Source organism: Ctenopharyngodon idella, chromosome 3 (assembly GCF_019924925.1).
Source record: "Ctenopharyngodon idella isolate HZGC_01 chromosome 3, HZGC01, whole genome shotgun sequence".
NCBI lineage: Eukaryota > Metazoa > Chordata > Actinopteri > Cypriniformes > Xenocyprididae > Ctenopharyngodon > Ctenopharyngodon idella.
Window position 1 is genome coordinate 3,312,144 of NC_067222.1, and position 17,625 is coordinate 3,329,768.

The 17,625-nt window shown below is 38.3% G+C and overlaps 1 protein-coding gene and 1 long non-coding RNA gene across 19 annotated transcripts in view; one reads left to right on the forward strand and one right to left on the reverse strand.

Moving 5' to 3' along the window:
• LOC127508489 (uncharacterized) overlaps nucleotides 1-17,625 on the reverse strand; it is a 155,165-nt gene that overhangs the window by 35,205 nt on the left and 102,335 nt on the right. For 8 of the 18 annotated variants that reach the window (XM_051886492.1, XM_051886488.1, XM_051886487.1 and 5 more), the window contains 2 exons: nucleotides 10,642-11,064; nucleotides 2,798-3,220 (listed from right to left, as the gene is read on the reverse strand). In XM_051886492.1, coding sequence (XP_051742452.1) covers nucleotides 2,798-3,220; nucleotides 10,642-11,064 — 846 coding nt within the window. Of the gene's footprint in view, nucleotides 1-2,797; nucleotides 3,221-10,641; nucleotides 11,065-11,351; nucleotides 11,796-15,655; nucleotides 16,085-16,383; nucleotides 16,801-17,111; nucleotides 17,490-17,625 lie in introns of all 18 variants that reach the window. The other 10 variants (XM_051886491.1, XM_051886499.1, XM_051886501.1 and 7 more) reach the window with 5 other exon arrangements.
• LOC127508516 (uncharacterized) overlaps nucleotides 10,656-17,625 on the forward strand; it is a 96,411-nt gene continuing 89,441 nt past the window's right edge. The window contains exons 1-2 of the long non-coding RNA XR_007928825.1: nucleotides 10,656-10,767; nucleotides 11,478-11,583. This is a non-coding gene — a long non-coding RNA (uncharacterized LOC127508516). The remainder of the gene's footprint in view (nucleotides 10,768-11,477; nucleotides 11,584-17,625) is intronic.

Below are 17,625 nucleotides of genomic sequence, written 5' to 3' on the forward strand. Positions count from 1 at the left end.
CTTCCCCGACTCAGGTGAAACCCATGTTGTATATTCAACTTAATAGAGCATATCTCTGCTGTGTTTGCTGAGTTTCTCTACGCGTTGCTTGCCGGTTCCGCCCCGCAAGCCGCGTTCATTGAGAAATATGACATGACGCTCTTCTGCGTCTCGGGTAAGACCTATGTTCTATATATTCAGTTGATATGGCATATTTCTGCCATGTGTGCTGAGTTTCTCAGCGCTTCGCTTGCCGGTTTCGTCCCCAAAGCTGCGTTCGTTGAGAATGAGCGTTCTCACATGGATGCAAGAGCATATTTTATTGGTGTTTTCTTAAAATGCCTCTCAGCGTGTCGCTTGCCGGCCCCACTCCTGCAAGCCGCGTTCATTGAGGACATATGCGCTCACTGAAAGGCGAGCTCAATGCTCACTTATGCTCAGTGGAACATGACATATGCTCTCTGTTTATCCTCGACCTCTGGACGTATTACCTGCTGGCCCTGCACCCACAAGCCGCATTCATCTCACTTCTCACGGTCAACCGACCTAATCCAACCCCTTGTTACGTGGGCCGAGGCTTGACAGGTCATCCCTGTCAAGCTGGATGTTGGGGATAATAAATCGAGGTTACTCACTGCAGTTTGCCAGAAGACCCCAACGCTTCAGCGGAGTGGTTCCCACTTTGGTAAAACCAGTCGACGCTCATGCCCTTCACGCCAAAGTGATGACTCTGTTAGGAAAGGAAGCCATAGAAGTAGTTCCCCCCTCAGAGAGCGAATCGGGTTTTTACAGCCGATATTTCCTCGTCCCCAAGTAGGATGGCGGTCTCAGACCCATCCTAGACTTCAGACTCCTGAACCACTCCCTCATGAGATGGAAGTTCAGGATGTTAACGTTGAAACAGATCCTCGCGCAGATTTGCTTCGGGGACTGGTTCTTCTCACGCATTCGAGGGAGTAGCAGATATGCTATCTCGGAGCAATGTCCCCTCAGACGAGTGGATGCTCCATCCCCAGATGATTCTCAAAATCTGGGAGATCTTTGGGAGGGCAGAGGTCGACCACTTTGTCTCAGAAGAAAACTCTCATTGCCCAATCTTCTTTTCGAAGGATGCATGCGCTGGCCCTCAACTGGCCCAGCCTCCTTCTTTATGCTTTTCCCCCGATCGCTCTGATCCCTCTCACAAACGCAGAGTCCTCCTGGTGGCCCCACTCTGGAGGAGCCAACTTGGTCCTCGGAGTTGTTCAGGCTTTCAACAAAAGCCCCATGGCCGATCCCCCTGAGACGGGACCTCCTCTCTCAGGCGAACAGTCGTCCTCTCACTGTTCCCACTTGGGACCTTTCCACGGTCTTCAGAGTGCTCAAAGGGGCTCCCTTTGAGCCGCTGCGGTCAGCTGACCTTCGGCCCCTGTTGCTTAAAACCGCTCTACTACTTGCACTAGCATCGGTTAAGCGCGTAGGCGACCTGCAGGCCCTTTCTGTGAGCCCTGCGTGTCTTGAATTTGGGCCTAACGACTCGAATGTCATTCTGAAACCCAGGCATGACTACATCCCTAAAGTGCTCTAGACTCCGTGCAGAGCACAGGTCATTTCCCTCTCAGCGCTACCTCCCTCAGCGAATGAGCAAGAGTTGGATTTACTCTGCCCAGTTAGGGCATTGAGGACTTACATTGAGCAGTCACAGTTTCTTTGGCTTCTTGTTTCTTGGTTTTTGGACTCTCTGTCTGACTTTGGATTACCAAAGTGTGTGTTTTGTTTGTTTGGACTGCCTGCTTGTTTTGACCAGTTGCCTGTACATTGGACTATGTGTCTGGATTGTCCCTTCAAATAAAACTGCGTTTGGTCCTCAAACTTAGAGTCTCGGAGCAGTTATGTTAGTGTTTTCATAATAATAATAATAATTAATATTATACATTAATATTATTATTACAATTATTGTACATTAGGTACATTTATGTTCTTTTAAAAATCACTAAACCATTTACCATCTTGATTTTCTCTTAGTACATAAAATTGTTTTAATCCAGAATTATCATTTGCTTTTCACTATATGGGAAGCAGTTTCTAAATGAGACTGACTTAACTCAAATTAATATATTGGCAGAATGCTTTTTTGATGAACCAGCAAAACTCATATTTTTAAGTTTATAAAATAAATCTTGGGTAAGGTTGACTACATGAATTAAACTTCATGAATTTTGCTGAACCAACACAACAAAACTAGTTATTTCCACTTTTTTTCCCCAAGTTGTTTGTTTTTTTACAGTGCATATTGCCACTGAGATAACAGACACTATGAAATCTTCATTACTAACCGATGGAACCCCTTTAGCACCTCCGCTAGCTTTCATTGTCTTTGTTTCTTCCTCATTTGTGCCTTTATCGCCTTTTTTGGCTTTGTCATTATCCAACATGCTGTGTGTGACTGAATTGCTATTGTTTTTTCACAAAATTATCTAGGTCAGAGAATTAGGGTAGGTGAGGTAGAGCTTCAGAAAATGTGTCTATTCCATTTAGCCCCACCAGAAGTCCCTAAATAGTCTTTTCATAAATTTCTACTTACTGGCTGTAATATAGTATTTTTCATATACTGTACATGTGTGAGTTGAATTGTGTTTTGAATATTTTTTTTTCACTTGATATATTAAAAAAACAGCAGCAATTCAGCAAAATTACAACCCAATTAAAAGATACATAAAATACTTTTTTTTTTTTTTTTTTTATCATTGATGGCTTCCTAGATACATGTTTAATGATGAAAAAATAATACATCAATGCTTAACAGAAGCAATTAACAGAAGCATGTAAGTTCAGGTACCTCAGCTGTGAGATGTAGGGCAGACACTGAAGGAAACTCATGATTTCACTCTCTTCCTCTGAACATCCTCTCAGATCTACTGGTTTCTTCTCTGTTTGGAGTTTCAGCACTTCCAGGAGGACGGAGGTCTTTCTCTGTGAGAGATCTATGATCCAGACATCAGGTGACTGGAAAACTGACTGTAATGCTGGAAGGAAACTCCTGCCTGTTTGAGTCTTATAGTTGTTCACATGTGAGTAAAGACCCAGCAGGAAATCCCTCTGTTTAATTCCGTCAGTCTCTCCATAAGGAAAAGATCTGTAGGTACAGACTGATGTTAACAGTTTCATCATCTGCTCTCCTGTCTGTGTCTCAGTCTCTGCTGCTTTAATGAAGAGTTTCAGAAGAAACTGCATTTGAACACTTTTACGCAGACTAGAGAATCTGTAATAAAATGCAAATGAGAAATATGAATAGAGATATCACAGAACTTAATAGCGGTGATGTGATTAAATAATACAAATTAATAATAAACAGTGTTTCTCCTGTTTTTAGCTCATATTGATTATACACTGTAGACACTTGAGCATCAAATTATACATGAAATGACAATAATGAATTTACAACTCTGATAACTACAAACATACATGTAATATTGGAATTAGAAACAACATAGAATAACACTGCATGCAAGTCTTTCTTCTTAAAGGTTCAGTAAAAGTTAAAGCTTCACAAATCCCAGCATTGCAGGAGTACAACATTTGAATAACGTAATTCAATTATACTTAATTTGAATCGAAAATAAGTAAACTGATTCAAAATCAGTATAGATGACACTCTGAAACGTATCAAAAGGACAGATTTGGTGGGGAAAAATATCTTTCACAGCTTGCTAAATGATAAATGCCCTGAAATTATCAACTTACATACATTTGAGACCATTTTTCTAAGCTTAGCAAATATGCAGTGCTGGGCATTTAGTGGTTAAACTTGTTTATGTAATTCTCACACAATAGACCCAATTCAATTTCCAAAAAAATATTTTTCAAATTTTAAATCGCCCATTTACTTAACTTTTCATAAATGTACACATACTGGCTGTAATATAGTATTTTTTATATACTATAAATGTGTAAATTGAATTGTGTTTTAAATAAAAAACTTTCACTTGCTTTTTTTTTTTTAAAAAAACAGCATTGCAATTTAGCAAAATTACACCCCTATCAAAAGATTCATAAACAAAATCCTTTTTATCATTAATGGATTCCTAATGGAACACTCCACTTTTTTTTGAAAATAGGCTCATTTTCCAACTCCCCTAGAGTTAAACAGTTGAGTTTTACCGTTTTCGAATCCATTCAGCCCATCTCCGGGTCTGGCGGTACCACTTTTAGCATAGTTCATTGAATCTGATTAGACCGTTAGCATCTCGCTCAAAAATGACCAAAGAGTTTCAATATTTTTCCTATTTAAAACTTGACTCTTCTGTAGTTACATTGTGTATTAAGACCGTCGGAAAATAAAAAGTTGCGATTTTCTAGGCCGATATGGCTAGGAACTATACTCTCATTCTGGTGTAATAATCAAGGAACTTTGCTGCCGTACCATGGGTGCAGCAGACGCAATGATATTACGCATTGCCTCTCACAAATGTCTCTATGGTTGCAAGACATGCTCCCTGCAAACAGGGGGTCACAGGCGGTGCGTAATATTGCGCTAAATTGATGTTTGACAATTTGATTGCTTTTAGGAGTTTTCAGATTTAAAAAAAAAATTAAAATCCTGCAGGCGCCCGTGCATTCTCCGTACATGAAATAAATGCACATCCTTGAATGAGCATGGATTTCCAGCGTATTGACTTGAACTTAACAGGTAGGCTAATATCTATGGTTTGATCATTCCAGAGGCGGCCAAAATCAGAATTTATAATGGACTGAATAGCTCTCTCAGAACTTGGCGTACGAGGCCACACTGACTGACAAATGCACATGAGTCACGGTCACACTGTGGCGGATGTCTGCAGAGCTTCGGTCAGGTCAGTTTTGTTTATGTATTTAATTAAAATTATTTACAGTAAAGAAGACACAATAAGATTAATTTGGTTTAATAAACTTTATTTAAACTTTTGTTTGGAGTTAAGTGCGCACACTCTTTGATGAGTAGTTTGTTTATTATTACCATTTCTTTTGTTTGCTTGTCTGTTACAGCCGAGTCCCGCGAGCTGGTGCACCATCAAAAGGGGTCCAGGCGGAAACTTCAGACCTATATATACAGTTCCGGCTGGTGATTTAGCCGTGACCATTTATGTTTCTGCATAGGGTGACTTCTAGGACTGTTTCTCTTCTCTTTGTATATACATATGTAAATGAAGTAAAGTTATAAATGAAGTAATTCTGCAAATAGTTATTTGAAGTGGTGTGTATATTTGATGTTTTCATATGTTTATTATGTGTAATGGCCATTACGTGTAAATGCCCCTTGTCTTGTTAATTGGTGCTGGCCACCAATGTATAAGTTTGTGAGCTGTGTCTGTAGTGGGGCGTGTTGTTTTTGGGAGAACAAGTCCTGCAGTCCCTAGATGTCTGTATTTTAAGAGGCAAATGCAGTGAGCCATGTTTATTGTATAAGTTTTTGTTTGTTTGTTTGTTTTTATTTCTTTTTTTTTCCCTTTACATTTTGGTTTACCTCAGTTGGGTTAGCATTTATATTTTTTTGTAACCGTATTCTGTGGAAATAAACCCTTAAGCTTTTGCAGTAGCCTGCTGCCTCCATGATCTTTTTCTCTTTACTAGACACATCTATCACACACACACACACACATGCTCAGAGAAATATTGTTTTAGCTATGTTTTATAGTATTAAAATCTTTCGAAGGACAAAAACATGAACTTTATTGGCTTTAGCCTACTTCAAGTCAGCTGTCACTTTACTTAGCCAGAGCCCATATGTGCTCATACACTTGGCACAGCTTCCGACGGTTCTGTCATTTATTAATACAAATTAATATGATTAGCCTTTTGCTTGACTACGTTATCAAACTGCTAATAATAATGTGGTGTTAATGTTACACAAACCATGTTCCTGTTCTTCATCTGAGAGTCAGACAGCCATCTAACAAGAGAGTCGATTACTCATCTTTGATAGGCCCCAGAGTCAGGGTCGACTCCAGCACAGGATTCGACTCTCGGTGTCGACTCGGTTGCTGTGTCCAAAATTGCTCACTTGTTTACTGATTTTTGAATCCATAGCCTATAGTGCATGGCAGTTGAGTGCACTAGAAGCAAGGAGTGAACCAAATGAAGCGAGGAATTCGGACACTGACGAATCGAGTCAGAGAGCTGTTGCAGATACTTTGTCACATACATTTATCCTACGTGTAGCATACTTTAGAAATAGATAGTCATAGTGACTTAGTTTGTAATTATACATACCTCCGTGCCAGCTTTAGTATTGGTAGCTTAAATTAATGCAGTAAATATAGATTTGACTTTCCATGGTTAACGCATGTTCAAAATCATTAAACTAACCATAAATAATAATAAAAACTCACATCAACAATAAACACATTAATAAATGTACAAATCCTTCTTTCACGTTCATTTAATTTTGTCATAATATTCGACCACAGATATTTTTTGTTACTTTTCTCTCTGTAAAATTAGGTATCAGCAATTGGCTAGGTAGCAACATCGATAGGCCTACTCATCAAGTCATCGCTAAATTAATTTGGACAGCCACACTAAACGTGTGTTGTTTAATGAGCAGATATGAAGGCTTTGTGTCTGAAAAAAATAATTAATTAAATGTTTAAGGACTGCCATCTTGCCTTTTTTGATGTAAATTACATCAGACCCCCTTAAATTTTTCACTCTTTGTTATATTGCAGCCATTTGCTAAAATCATTTAAGTTCATTTTTTTCCTCATTAATGTACACACAGCACCCCATATTGACAGAAAATACATAAAGAAAAACTGAAATATCACATGGTCCTAAGTATTCAGACCCTTTGCTGTGACACTCATATATTTAACTCAGGTGCTGTCCATTTCTTCTGATCATCCTTGAGATGGTTCTACACCTTCATTTGAGTCCAGCTGTGTTTGATTATACTGATTGGACTTGATTAGGAAAGCCACACACCTGTCTATATAAGACCTTACAGCTCACAGTGCATGTCAGAGCAAATGAGAATCATGAGGTCAAAGGAACTGCCTGAAGAGCTCAGAGACAGAATTGTGGCAAGGCACAGATCTGGCCAAGGTTACAAAAAAACATTCTGCTGCACTTAAGGTTCCTAAGAGCACAGTGGCCTCCATAATCCTTAAATGGAAGATGTTTGGGACGACCAGAACCCTTCCTAGAGCTGGCCGTCCGGCCAAACTGAGCTATCGGGGGAGAAGAGCCTTGGTGAGAGATGTAAAGAAGAACCTAAAGATCACTGTGGCTGCATCCAGAGATGCAGTTGGGAGATGGGAGAAAGTTGTAGAAAGTCAACCATCACTGCAGCCCTCCACCAGTCGGGGCTTTATGGCAGAGTGGCCTGACGGAAGCCTCTCCTCAGTGCAAGACATATGAAAGCCTGCATGGAGTTTGCTAGAAAACACCTGAAGGACTCCAAGATGGTGAGAAATAAGATTCTCTGGTCTGATGAGACCAAGATAGAACTTTTTAGCCTTAATTCTAAGCGGTATGTGTGGAGAAAACCAGGCACTGCTCATCACCTGTCCAATACAGTCCCAACAGTGAAGCATGGTGGTGGCAGCATCATGCTGTGGGGGTGTTTTTCAGCTGCAGGGACAGGACGACTGGTTGCAATCGAGGGAAAGATGAATGCGGCCAAGTACAGGGATATCCTGGACGAAAACCTTCTCCAGAGTGCTCAGGACCTCAGACTGGGCCGAAGGTTTACCTTCCAACAAGACAATGACCCTAAGCACACAGCTAAAATAACGAAGGAGTGGCTTCACAACAACTCCGTGACTGTTCTTGAATGGCCCAGCCAGAGCCCTGACTTAAACCCAATTGAGCATCTCTGGAGAGACCTAAAAATGGCTGTCCACCACCGTTTACTGTAACTGTAAAAATGTAACTGATGCTGCGTTCGTTCCGTAAATAGAATAGGGAAGGCATAGGACATACAGCGTAAACTTTTTGGAGAATACGGAAACGCAGTTTTGGCGGAGGCACATAGAAGGCGAACGTTTGTTTATATAAAGCATATACAGTTGTATTTTTTTCAAAAATGACCGATCGTTTCGCTAGATAAGACCCTTATTACTCGTCTGGTATCGTTTAAAGCCCTTTGAAGCTGCACTGAAACTGTAATTTTGACCTTCAACCGTTTGGAGGCCGTTGAAGTCCACTATAAGGAGAATAATCCTGGAATGTTTTCATCAAAAACCTTAATTTCTTTTCGACTGATGAAAGACAGACATGAACATCTTGGATGACATGGGGGTGAGTAAATTATCAGGAAAAGTTTATTTGAAAGTGGACTAATCCTTTAATGCACGTTTCATACAGATTACATAATCTGAGAACATTTATTTTTCATTTGAATTGGTTCATTTACAAGTAAGGAACCAATTTATTTGCCTCATTGTCTGTGAGGCAAGTATATGCTGAGTTTCGGTTCATGTTTGTTACATGCTCAAGTTCACAGAGATGGAAATGACAGGAAGCGCATTCTCATTGTTTTTATTATTTTACACACAACGTTTTGTTGTTATTGTGAGTTTACAGAAATAAAAGTGGGCCCTTTACAGTTTGCAATACTCTTATCTGTACGACAAAAATGACAGAGTAATTTAAATTAAATGCAAGCGATCGCACCGGCGCCTCCATGTCATGCAGTGAGCACACTCTCCACACAAGCATGCGCCTAATAATAGCGCACATTTATCTATGACTAGGCTAACATTAGAGCGAGGGCACTTGTAAAGTTCCTACTACTTACATGTTTCAAGTGATAAGCCATATTTGAGGTTGATGAATGATTGGATTTTCTGCCGTCAATGATCTCACAGACTGCGTGACTTCGCCACTTCCTGTTTTGAAGTATCCAGTCAATTTATTTCAGTATATCTTGGTCAAGTTGTTCTTTTAACCTTTGTATTTTCGTTTTTGTGCTCCAGTATCGTACTTTCTTTAAGACGTTTTGCCGCTATGTCGTCGAGCAAAATGAAAATTATTGACATGATTGATCAGCAAATGATTGGATAGATGTGTCCCAAATATCACATCTATCCAATCACCTGCTTATTATTTTTTTATGTTTCTTATGGGCCAGTGAAGGTCTTTTTTGTTAACACTGAAGTAAATTTAAAATATTAATTTTAAAAAACGGCCAATCAGGGGCCCCTGCGCTGCAGCCTTGTTTCCATGGTGACGCGTCATTGCTGGTTATGTGACACACCACAGCCACAATAGGGTTGATCTGCTTTTATTTCATTTTTCCTTTTTTATTCAAATTATTCACAAATTTGTTAACTATAGCAGGAAATATCTGATATTCTGACTGTCAAATATGTGCAAGTGGATGTGTTTTGCTGTTTAAACACCTTATAACGATCACATTAGTTGAGCTATAGCTGTGCGATGGGCGCCGCCATGTTAGTTTGCGTCGCACAGAGAATCGGATCTGTTGGATTTACAAGTAAATTTGTCCACTTCTTCCGAAGTACATGAAAGTAAGTGAGAGCCGGTGAACTGGGAGAAGAATAAAGTAAACTTTAAAGTTACTTGTACAATGTGTATCTGATATGAATAACATGTGTCGTCTAATTATAGAAAGGATTGTTATTTCCGCTTCTATAGACCTCAATGTGTATTTTACAATCTCTAAATGTATTGTTTTGTTAGTACTTATGTGTATTTTAATGTCTGAAACCTAAAATAAACATTGTGTCATTGAAAACACTGCATATTTTGTGATTTATGAAAAGCACTGAGTGTGTCTGTCTCTGGTTTAGCGTCAGCCAAAGCACACCGCGCAGTTGATCACGTGATGCACTGAACGTTCTAATCACAAAGGTGTGATCGCATGCATCAAAGGGTCAAAGTACAGCATTGCACAAGCTATGATAAAAGTTAAGAAAACAAAGCAACCAAGATGTAATTCTTTAGCATTCCTCATGTTTTTTATAGGCTAAAACTTACATCAGCATCGGGTGGGAAAGCGGAATTCATTCACAGTAGAGAAAACACCTTGGATAAACAGCTTTTGTGTCTTTATCAGCTTTTCTGCATATATTCTGGCCCTGATAATCACACTTACCACTTGCTCTATTTCTTCTTTAACAGCCACTTGGGGCACCTGCTAAGGACTAACAGCAGAAGGAGATTGTGCATCAGCAATCTACTGGTATTTCTGCAGTTCTCTGATGTCCAATGTTGAATTTTCTATCGAATTTGAAATCACTGAATTTGTGGAGGGGAATTTTTAAAGCGAAATAAAAATGGACCGAAAATTGCCTGTTGAATATTTTTGGTTGTATTTTTAAACAGACCGAATCTGTTGGAAGTGAAATCTGAAAGGTGAATAAGAATCTTTAAAATTTGAATGTGGGTAAAATGTTTGAATTGAAATATTCACAGCATAAATATACGACCATGTTGAATTCAGCAAACAAAAATGCAAGCCCTAAAAATACAATGCATTAAAATGTAAACACGGTTAATGCAATGCACATTTTTTTCTATTAGTGCAATTCAACAGGCTTTTTATTTCAAAAACATTTGGCATAAATTAACTTCCATCGCTTCCTAGAAACATGCTTAATGGTGAAAAAATAATACATCAAGAATATCAAGGCTTGGGTCTCTGATGAATAAAAATGAACAGTAAGAAGCAAGTTCAGGTACCTCAGCTGTGAGATGTAGGGCAGACACTGAAGGAAACTCATCATTTCACTCTCTTCCTCTGAACATCTTCTCAGCTCTACTGGTTTCTTCTCTGTTTGTAGTTTCAGCACTTCCAGGAGGACGGAGGTCTTTCTCTGTGAGAGATCTATGATCCAGACATCAGGGGACTGGAAAACTGACTGTAACGCTGGAAGGAAACTGCTGCCTGTTTGAGTCTCATAGTTCTTCACATGTGAGTAAAGATCCAGCAGTAAATCACTCTGTTTAATTCTGTCAGTCTCTTCATAAGGAAAAGATCTGTAGGTATAGACTGATGTTAACAGTTTCAGCATCTGCTCTCCTGTCTGTGTCTCAGTCTCTCCTGCTTTAATGAAGAGTTTCAGAACAAACTGCTCTGCTTGACCTCTATTCTGATAGTCAATCCTGTTTCCAAAAGAGAATTAAAATGTTGTATAAACAGACATATATCATCACACAAATATGACCGATAAAAACTCAGAAATTCTATTTGTGTTCTTGTTTGCAGATTCCATCTTTGTTATTAACAGATTAAAAAAACATTAGATGAAATAAAAAATTAACTCTAATCATTATTTCAAAAATTCTAATGAATATTGCACAAGTCTACATAAACTGACCCATAAGCAGAGTCAAAATACAGTGAGGTGAAATTAAGTAGTAGGAAAGTGAATATCCAAAAGTTCAGGTACCTCAGCTGTGAGATGTAGGGCAGACACTGAAGTAAACTCATCATTTCACTCTCTTCCTCTGAACATCCTCTCAGTTTTACTGGTTTCTTCTTTGTTTGGAGTTTCAGCACTTCCAGGAGGATGGAGGTCTTTCTCTGTGAGAGATCTATGATCCAGACATCAGGTGACTGGAAAACTGACTGTAATGCTGGAAGGAAACTCCTGCCTGTTTGAGTCTCATAGTTCTTCACATGTGAGTAAAGATCCAGCAAGAAATCACACTGTTTAAAAGCATTATAATTATAACGCTCTTGATCTAAAGGGAAGGTTTTGTAACTGCACACAGATGACAGCAGAGTAGAGAATCTTGTTCCTGTAACTGTGTCAGTTTCAACTGCAGCAACACTGAGATTCAGCAGGAATTTTACTGCGGACATCTTCATTTCTTCATCAAAGAACAAACACCTGAAAGTAAGAAAAAAAAATACAGAGGCCCAAACAGTTAAATTCATTTAAATTAAGTTTATAAAACAACTATACAGAATACAAAAACAATTATTCTGATAAGAATATAACAGCAACATTTATATAAGAGGACAGAATCTAATGACATATTTAATTTTTTCCAAGTTTACATATAATGTTAGTTGAGGTTTCTTGAACAATCTAAGTCATAGTTTAATTTTCCTGACTATTTTCCAGATTATTTATGACAGATGGAGTTTGGGTTCCTTGCCTATGTCGACTTTTGACTTGTTTAGTTGAGGACACTTAATATTCATCAATATTATTGACTTTAATCACTGCCATTATTGGACGAGAACTGAACTGAGCTGGACGATGACGTCACCGTTTTCTCCAGAGCTGCTTTATAGATGAATAAACTAATTTCAAAATTGATTAACTTTACACAGTAATTGAACTAAATCAACATTGAACTGACTTTAGCTGAACAATGACACCATTGTATTTTAAGAGCTGCTTTACAGCTGAATTAAATTTGGCTGCATCATTGATCATTACTTTTCTGTTTATTACAAGCTCCTTTGAAACAGTATATGAAGTCTACTTAAAAAGACTGCATTTGCTAAAGTAACATTCATAATTAAAACCATCTATATATATATACTGTTGTGCTCAAAATTATTCATACCCTTGGTAAATATGACCAAAGAAGGCTGTGAAAATAAATCTGCATCGTTAATACTTTTGATCTTTTATTTAAAAAATCTACAAAAATCCAACCTTTCATTAGAGAATAATAATTTTAAATGGGGGAAAAATCTAATTATGAGAGAAATGTTTTTCTTTAATACACATTGCTCACAATTAATCATACACTTTTATTCAATACTTTTTGCAACCTCCTTTTCCCAAGATAACAGCTCTGAGTCTTCACCTATAATGCCTGATGAGTTTGGAGAACACCTGACAAGAGATCAGAGACCATTCCTTCATACAGAATCTCTCCAGATCCTTCAGATTCCCAGCTCCATGTTGGTGCTTCTTCTCTTCAGTTCACTCCACTCATTTTCTTTAGGGTTCAGGTCAGGGGACTGGGACGGTCATGGCAGAAGCTTCATTTTGTACTCAGTGACACAATTTTGTGTTGATTTTGATGTTTGTTTTGGATCATTGTCCTGATGGAAGATCCAACCATGGCCCATTATGTGACTTCTAACAGGGACAGTCAGGTTTTGATTTTTTATCTGTTGATATTTGATAGAATCCATGATGCCATGTATCTGAACAAGACGTCCAGGACCTCCAGCAGAACAAATAGGCTCACAGCATTAAAGATACAGCCGTATATTTCATTGTACACATGGGGTACTTTTTACCCCTGTGTGCACCAAACCCATCTTAAGTGTTTGCTGCTAAAAAAGCTAATTTTTTTGTCTCATCTGACTATAGAACCCATCCCGTTTGAAGTTCCAGTAGTGTCAGTTACTTTTCAAATGGAGTTTTTTGGCAGCAAACACTCAAGATGGGTTTGGTGCACACAGGGGTAAAAAGTACCCCATGTGTACAATGAAATATACTGCTGTATCTTTAATATTGAGGGCCTATTTTTCTTCCAGAGATCCTGGACATCTTGTTCAGATACATGGCATCATGGATTCTATCAAATACCAAAAAATCAAAACCTGACTGTCCCTGTTAGAAGTCATATAATGGGCTGTGGTTGAATCTTCCATCAGGACAATGATCCAGAACAAACATCAAAATCAACACAAAAATGGGTCACTGAGCACAAAACCAAGCTTCTGCCATGGCCATCCCAGTCCCCTGACCTGAACCCTAAAGAAAATGAGTGGAGTGAACTGAAGAGAAGAAGCACCAACATGGAGCTGGGAATCTGAAGGATCTGGAGAGATTCTGCATAAAGGAATGATCTCTGATCTCTTGTCAGCTGTTCTCCAAACTCATCAGGCATTATAGAAGACGACTCAGAGCTGTTATCTTGGGAAAAGGAGGTATAAAAAAGGATGCAAAAAGTATTGAATAAAAGGGTATGACTAATTGTGAGCAATGTGTATTAGAGAAAAACATTTCTCTCATAATGAGATTTTCTCCCCATTTAAAATTATTATTCTCTAATGAAAGGCTGGATTTTTGTAGATTTTTTAAATAAAAGATCAAAAGTATTAACGATGCAGATTTATTTTCACAGCCTTCTTTGGTCATATTTACCAAGGGTATGAATAATTTTGAGCACAACAGTATATATATATATATATATAATATAATATAATATAATATAATATAATATAATATAATATAATATATATATATATATATATATAATTTATTTATTTATTTATTAATTAATTATTTTTATTTTTTTATATTGAATGACTCCAAGATGGCACAATACAGCAGTGGCCAAAAGCTTTGAGAATGACACAAATAATAATTTTCACAAAGTCTGCTGCTTCAGTGTTTTTAAATCTTTTTGTCAGATGTTATTATGGTATATTGTAGTATAATTACAAGCATTTCGTATGTGTCAAAGGCTTTTATTTACAATTACATTAAGTTCAGGCAAAGAGTCAGTATTTGCAGTGTTGACCCATTCTTTTTCAAGATCTCTGTTATTTACTCTGGCATGCTGTCAATAAACTTCTGGGCAACATCCTGAGTGATGGCAGCCCATTATTACATAATCAATGCTTGGAGTTTGTCAGAATTTGTGGGTGTTTGTTTGTCCACCTGTCTCTTGAGGATTGACCACAAGTTCTCAATTGGATAAAGGTCTGAGGAGTTTCCCAGCCATGGACCCAAAATCTCGATGTTTTGTTCCCCAAGCCACTTAGTTATCACTTTGCCTTATGGCAAGGTGCTCCATCATGCTGGAATAGGCATTGTTCGTCACCAATGTTCTTGGTTGGGAGAAGTTATTCTCGGAGGATGTTTTTTTTTACCATTTGTCCCTGAGGTTTTTCTGGAGAGAAGTGGCTTCTTTGCTGCCCTTCTTGACACCAGGCCATCCTTCAAACGTCTTCGCCTCACTGTGCATGCAGATGCTTTCACACCTGCCTGCTGCCATTCCTGAGCAATCTCTGCACTGGTGGTACCCTGATCCCACAGCTGAATCAACTTTAGGAGACGGTCCTGGCACTTGCTGGACTTTCTTGGGCACCCTGAAGCCTTCTTCACAACAATTGAACCTCTCTCCTTGAAGGTTTTGATGATCCGATAAATGGTTGATTTAGGTGCTATCTTAGTAGCAGCAATATCCTTACCTGTGAATCCCTTTTTGTGCAAAGCTATGATGACTGCATGTGTTTCCTTGCAGGTAACCATGGTTAACAGAGAGAGAACACTGATTTCAAGCACCACCCTCCTTTTAAAGCTTCCAGTCTCTTATTCTAACTCAGTCAGCATGACAGAGTGATCTCCAGCATCGTCCTCGTCAACACACTTACCTATGTGCACGAGAGAATCACTGACATGATGTCAGCTGGTCCTTTTGGGGGGGAGGGGGGGGTTGGTCTTCATTTTCATGGCAAAGGGGGACTTGCAATTAATCTGATCACTCTTCATAACATTCTGGAGTATATGCAAATTGCCGTCATAAAAACAGACAGACTTTGTGAAAATTAATATTTATGTCATTCTCAAAACTTTTGGCTACGGCTGTACAGATAGTGATGTTGGGCACTGACCAATCAATCCTCCTGCTTTTGTTGTTGAGTTGTCTTGTATCAAACTCATTTTCAAAAGATCAGGGAAAATGTAAGTTTTTTTACGATCCATTTAAAACGCAGAGACCTACTTCAACTTATTAAACATGTTGAGCGAGAGGCTGTACAATATCTTACAGTAGTATCAGCTGTGAGATGTGGGGCAGACACTGAAGGAAACTCTTCATTTCACTCTCTTCCTCTGAACATCCTCTCAGCTCTACTGGTTTCTTCACTGTTTGGAGTTTCAGCACTTCCAGGAGGACGGAGGTCTTTCTCTGTGAGAGATCTATGATCCAGACATCAGGTAACTGGAAAACTGACTGTAATGCTGGAAGGAAACTCCTGCCTGTTTGAGTCTCATAGTTCTTCACATGTGAGTAAAGATCCAGCAGGAAATCACTCTGTTTAATTCTGTCAGTCCTTTCATAAAGAAAAGATCTGTAGGTGCAGACTGATGCTAACAGTTTCATCATCTGCTCTCCTGTCTGTGTCTCAGTCTCTGCTGCTTTAATGAAGAGTTTCAGAAGAAATCTGCTTTGAACACTTTTACTCAGATCAGAGAATCTGTAACAAAATGAAAATGAGAAATGTGAATAAAGATATCACATACCTTATTATAGTTATGATTTGACTAAAAAAATAATTAAAATTTTTTTTTCCTAGTTTCAGTTCATTTTATTGTTATACAGTTGAGACAGCATTAAATTAGACATGCAATATCAGCATTGAACTCTGATAATTATATTACTATTTTGATATAGGAATAAGACACAACTTAAACAGAAAATTTTGTAAGTCTTTACGTTTAATGTACCATAAGTTTAATTTATAATCAACATTTAAAACCACACAATATCAGTTACCTCAGCTGTGAGATGTAGGGCAGACACTGAAGGAAACTCCTCACTTCACTCTCTTCCTCTGAACATCCTCTCAGCTCTACTGGTTTCTTCTCTGTTTGTAGTTTCAGCACTTCCAGGAGGACGGAGGTCTTTCTCTGTGAGAGATCTATGATCCAGACATCAGGTAACTGGAAAACTGACTGTAATACTGGAAGGAAACTCCTGCCTGTTTGAGTCTCATAGTTCTTCATCTGTGAGCAAAGATCCAGCAGGAAATCACTCTGTTTAATTCTGTCAGTCCATTGATAAGGAAAATATCTGTTGATGTAGACTGATGTTAACAGTTTCAGCATCTGCTCTCCTGTCTCAGTCTCTGCTGCTTTAATGAAGAGCCTCAGAAGAAATCTGCTTCGAAGATTTTCATTCAGATTAGAGAATCTGTAGCAAAATAGAAATGAGAAATGTGAATAGAGGTGTCACATTCCTTATAGCTATGATTTGACTAAGAATTAATTAAAATAAACTTTTTACTATTTTTTTTACTAGTTTCAGATCATTTTATTGTAGACACAGTTGAGACAGAGCATCAAATTAGACATGAAATATCAATATTGCACTCTGATAATTTTATTAATATTGCAATATATACAAATAAGACACAACTTAAACATGGAAGAAATTATCTTTACGCTTAATGTACCGTAAGTTTCATTTATATACAACAATTAAAACCACACAATATCAGGTACCTCAGCTGTGAGATGTAGGGCAGACACTGAAGGAAACTCATCATGTCACTCTCTTCCTCTGAACATCCTCTCAGCTCTACTGGTTTCTTCTCTGTTTGGAGTTTCAGCACTTCCAGGAGGATGGAGGTCTTTCTCTGAGAGAGATCTATGATCCAGACATCAGGTGACTGGAAAACTGACTGTAATGCTGAAAGGAAACTCCTGCTTGTTTGAGTCTCATAGTTCTTCACATGTGAACAAAGATCCAGCAGGAAATCACACAGTTCTGTGTTGTTTCTGGGTCTCACATCAAAAAAGGAGCAACTGCACTGAGACACTTTATGGAAGAATTCTAAAAAGAATGCAATTTCCTTCAGTGGATCTTTCCAAATCTTTAATCTGCAACACAGTAATCAAACACAGTATTAAAACAAGACCTGAAAATGGCAAAAACTGCACAAAAATTGCAGAGGTAATTCAAAATGGCTGACTTTCTGTTGTGTTTATGGCTTTGCTCCACTTTTTTTGTTGGTAT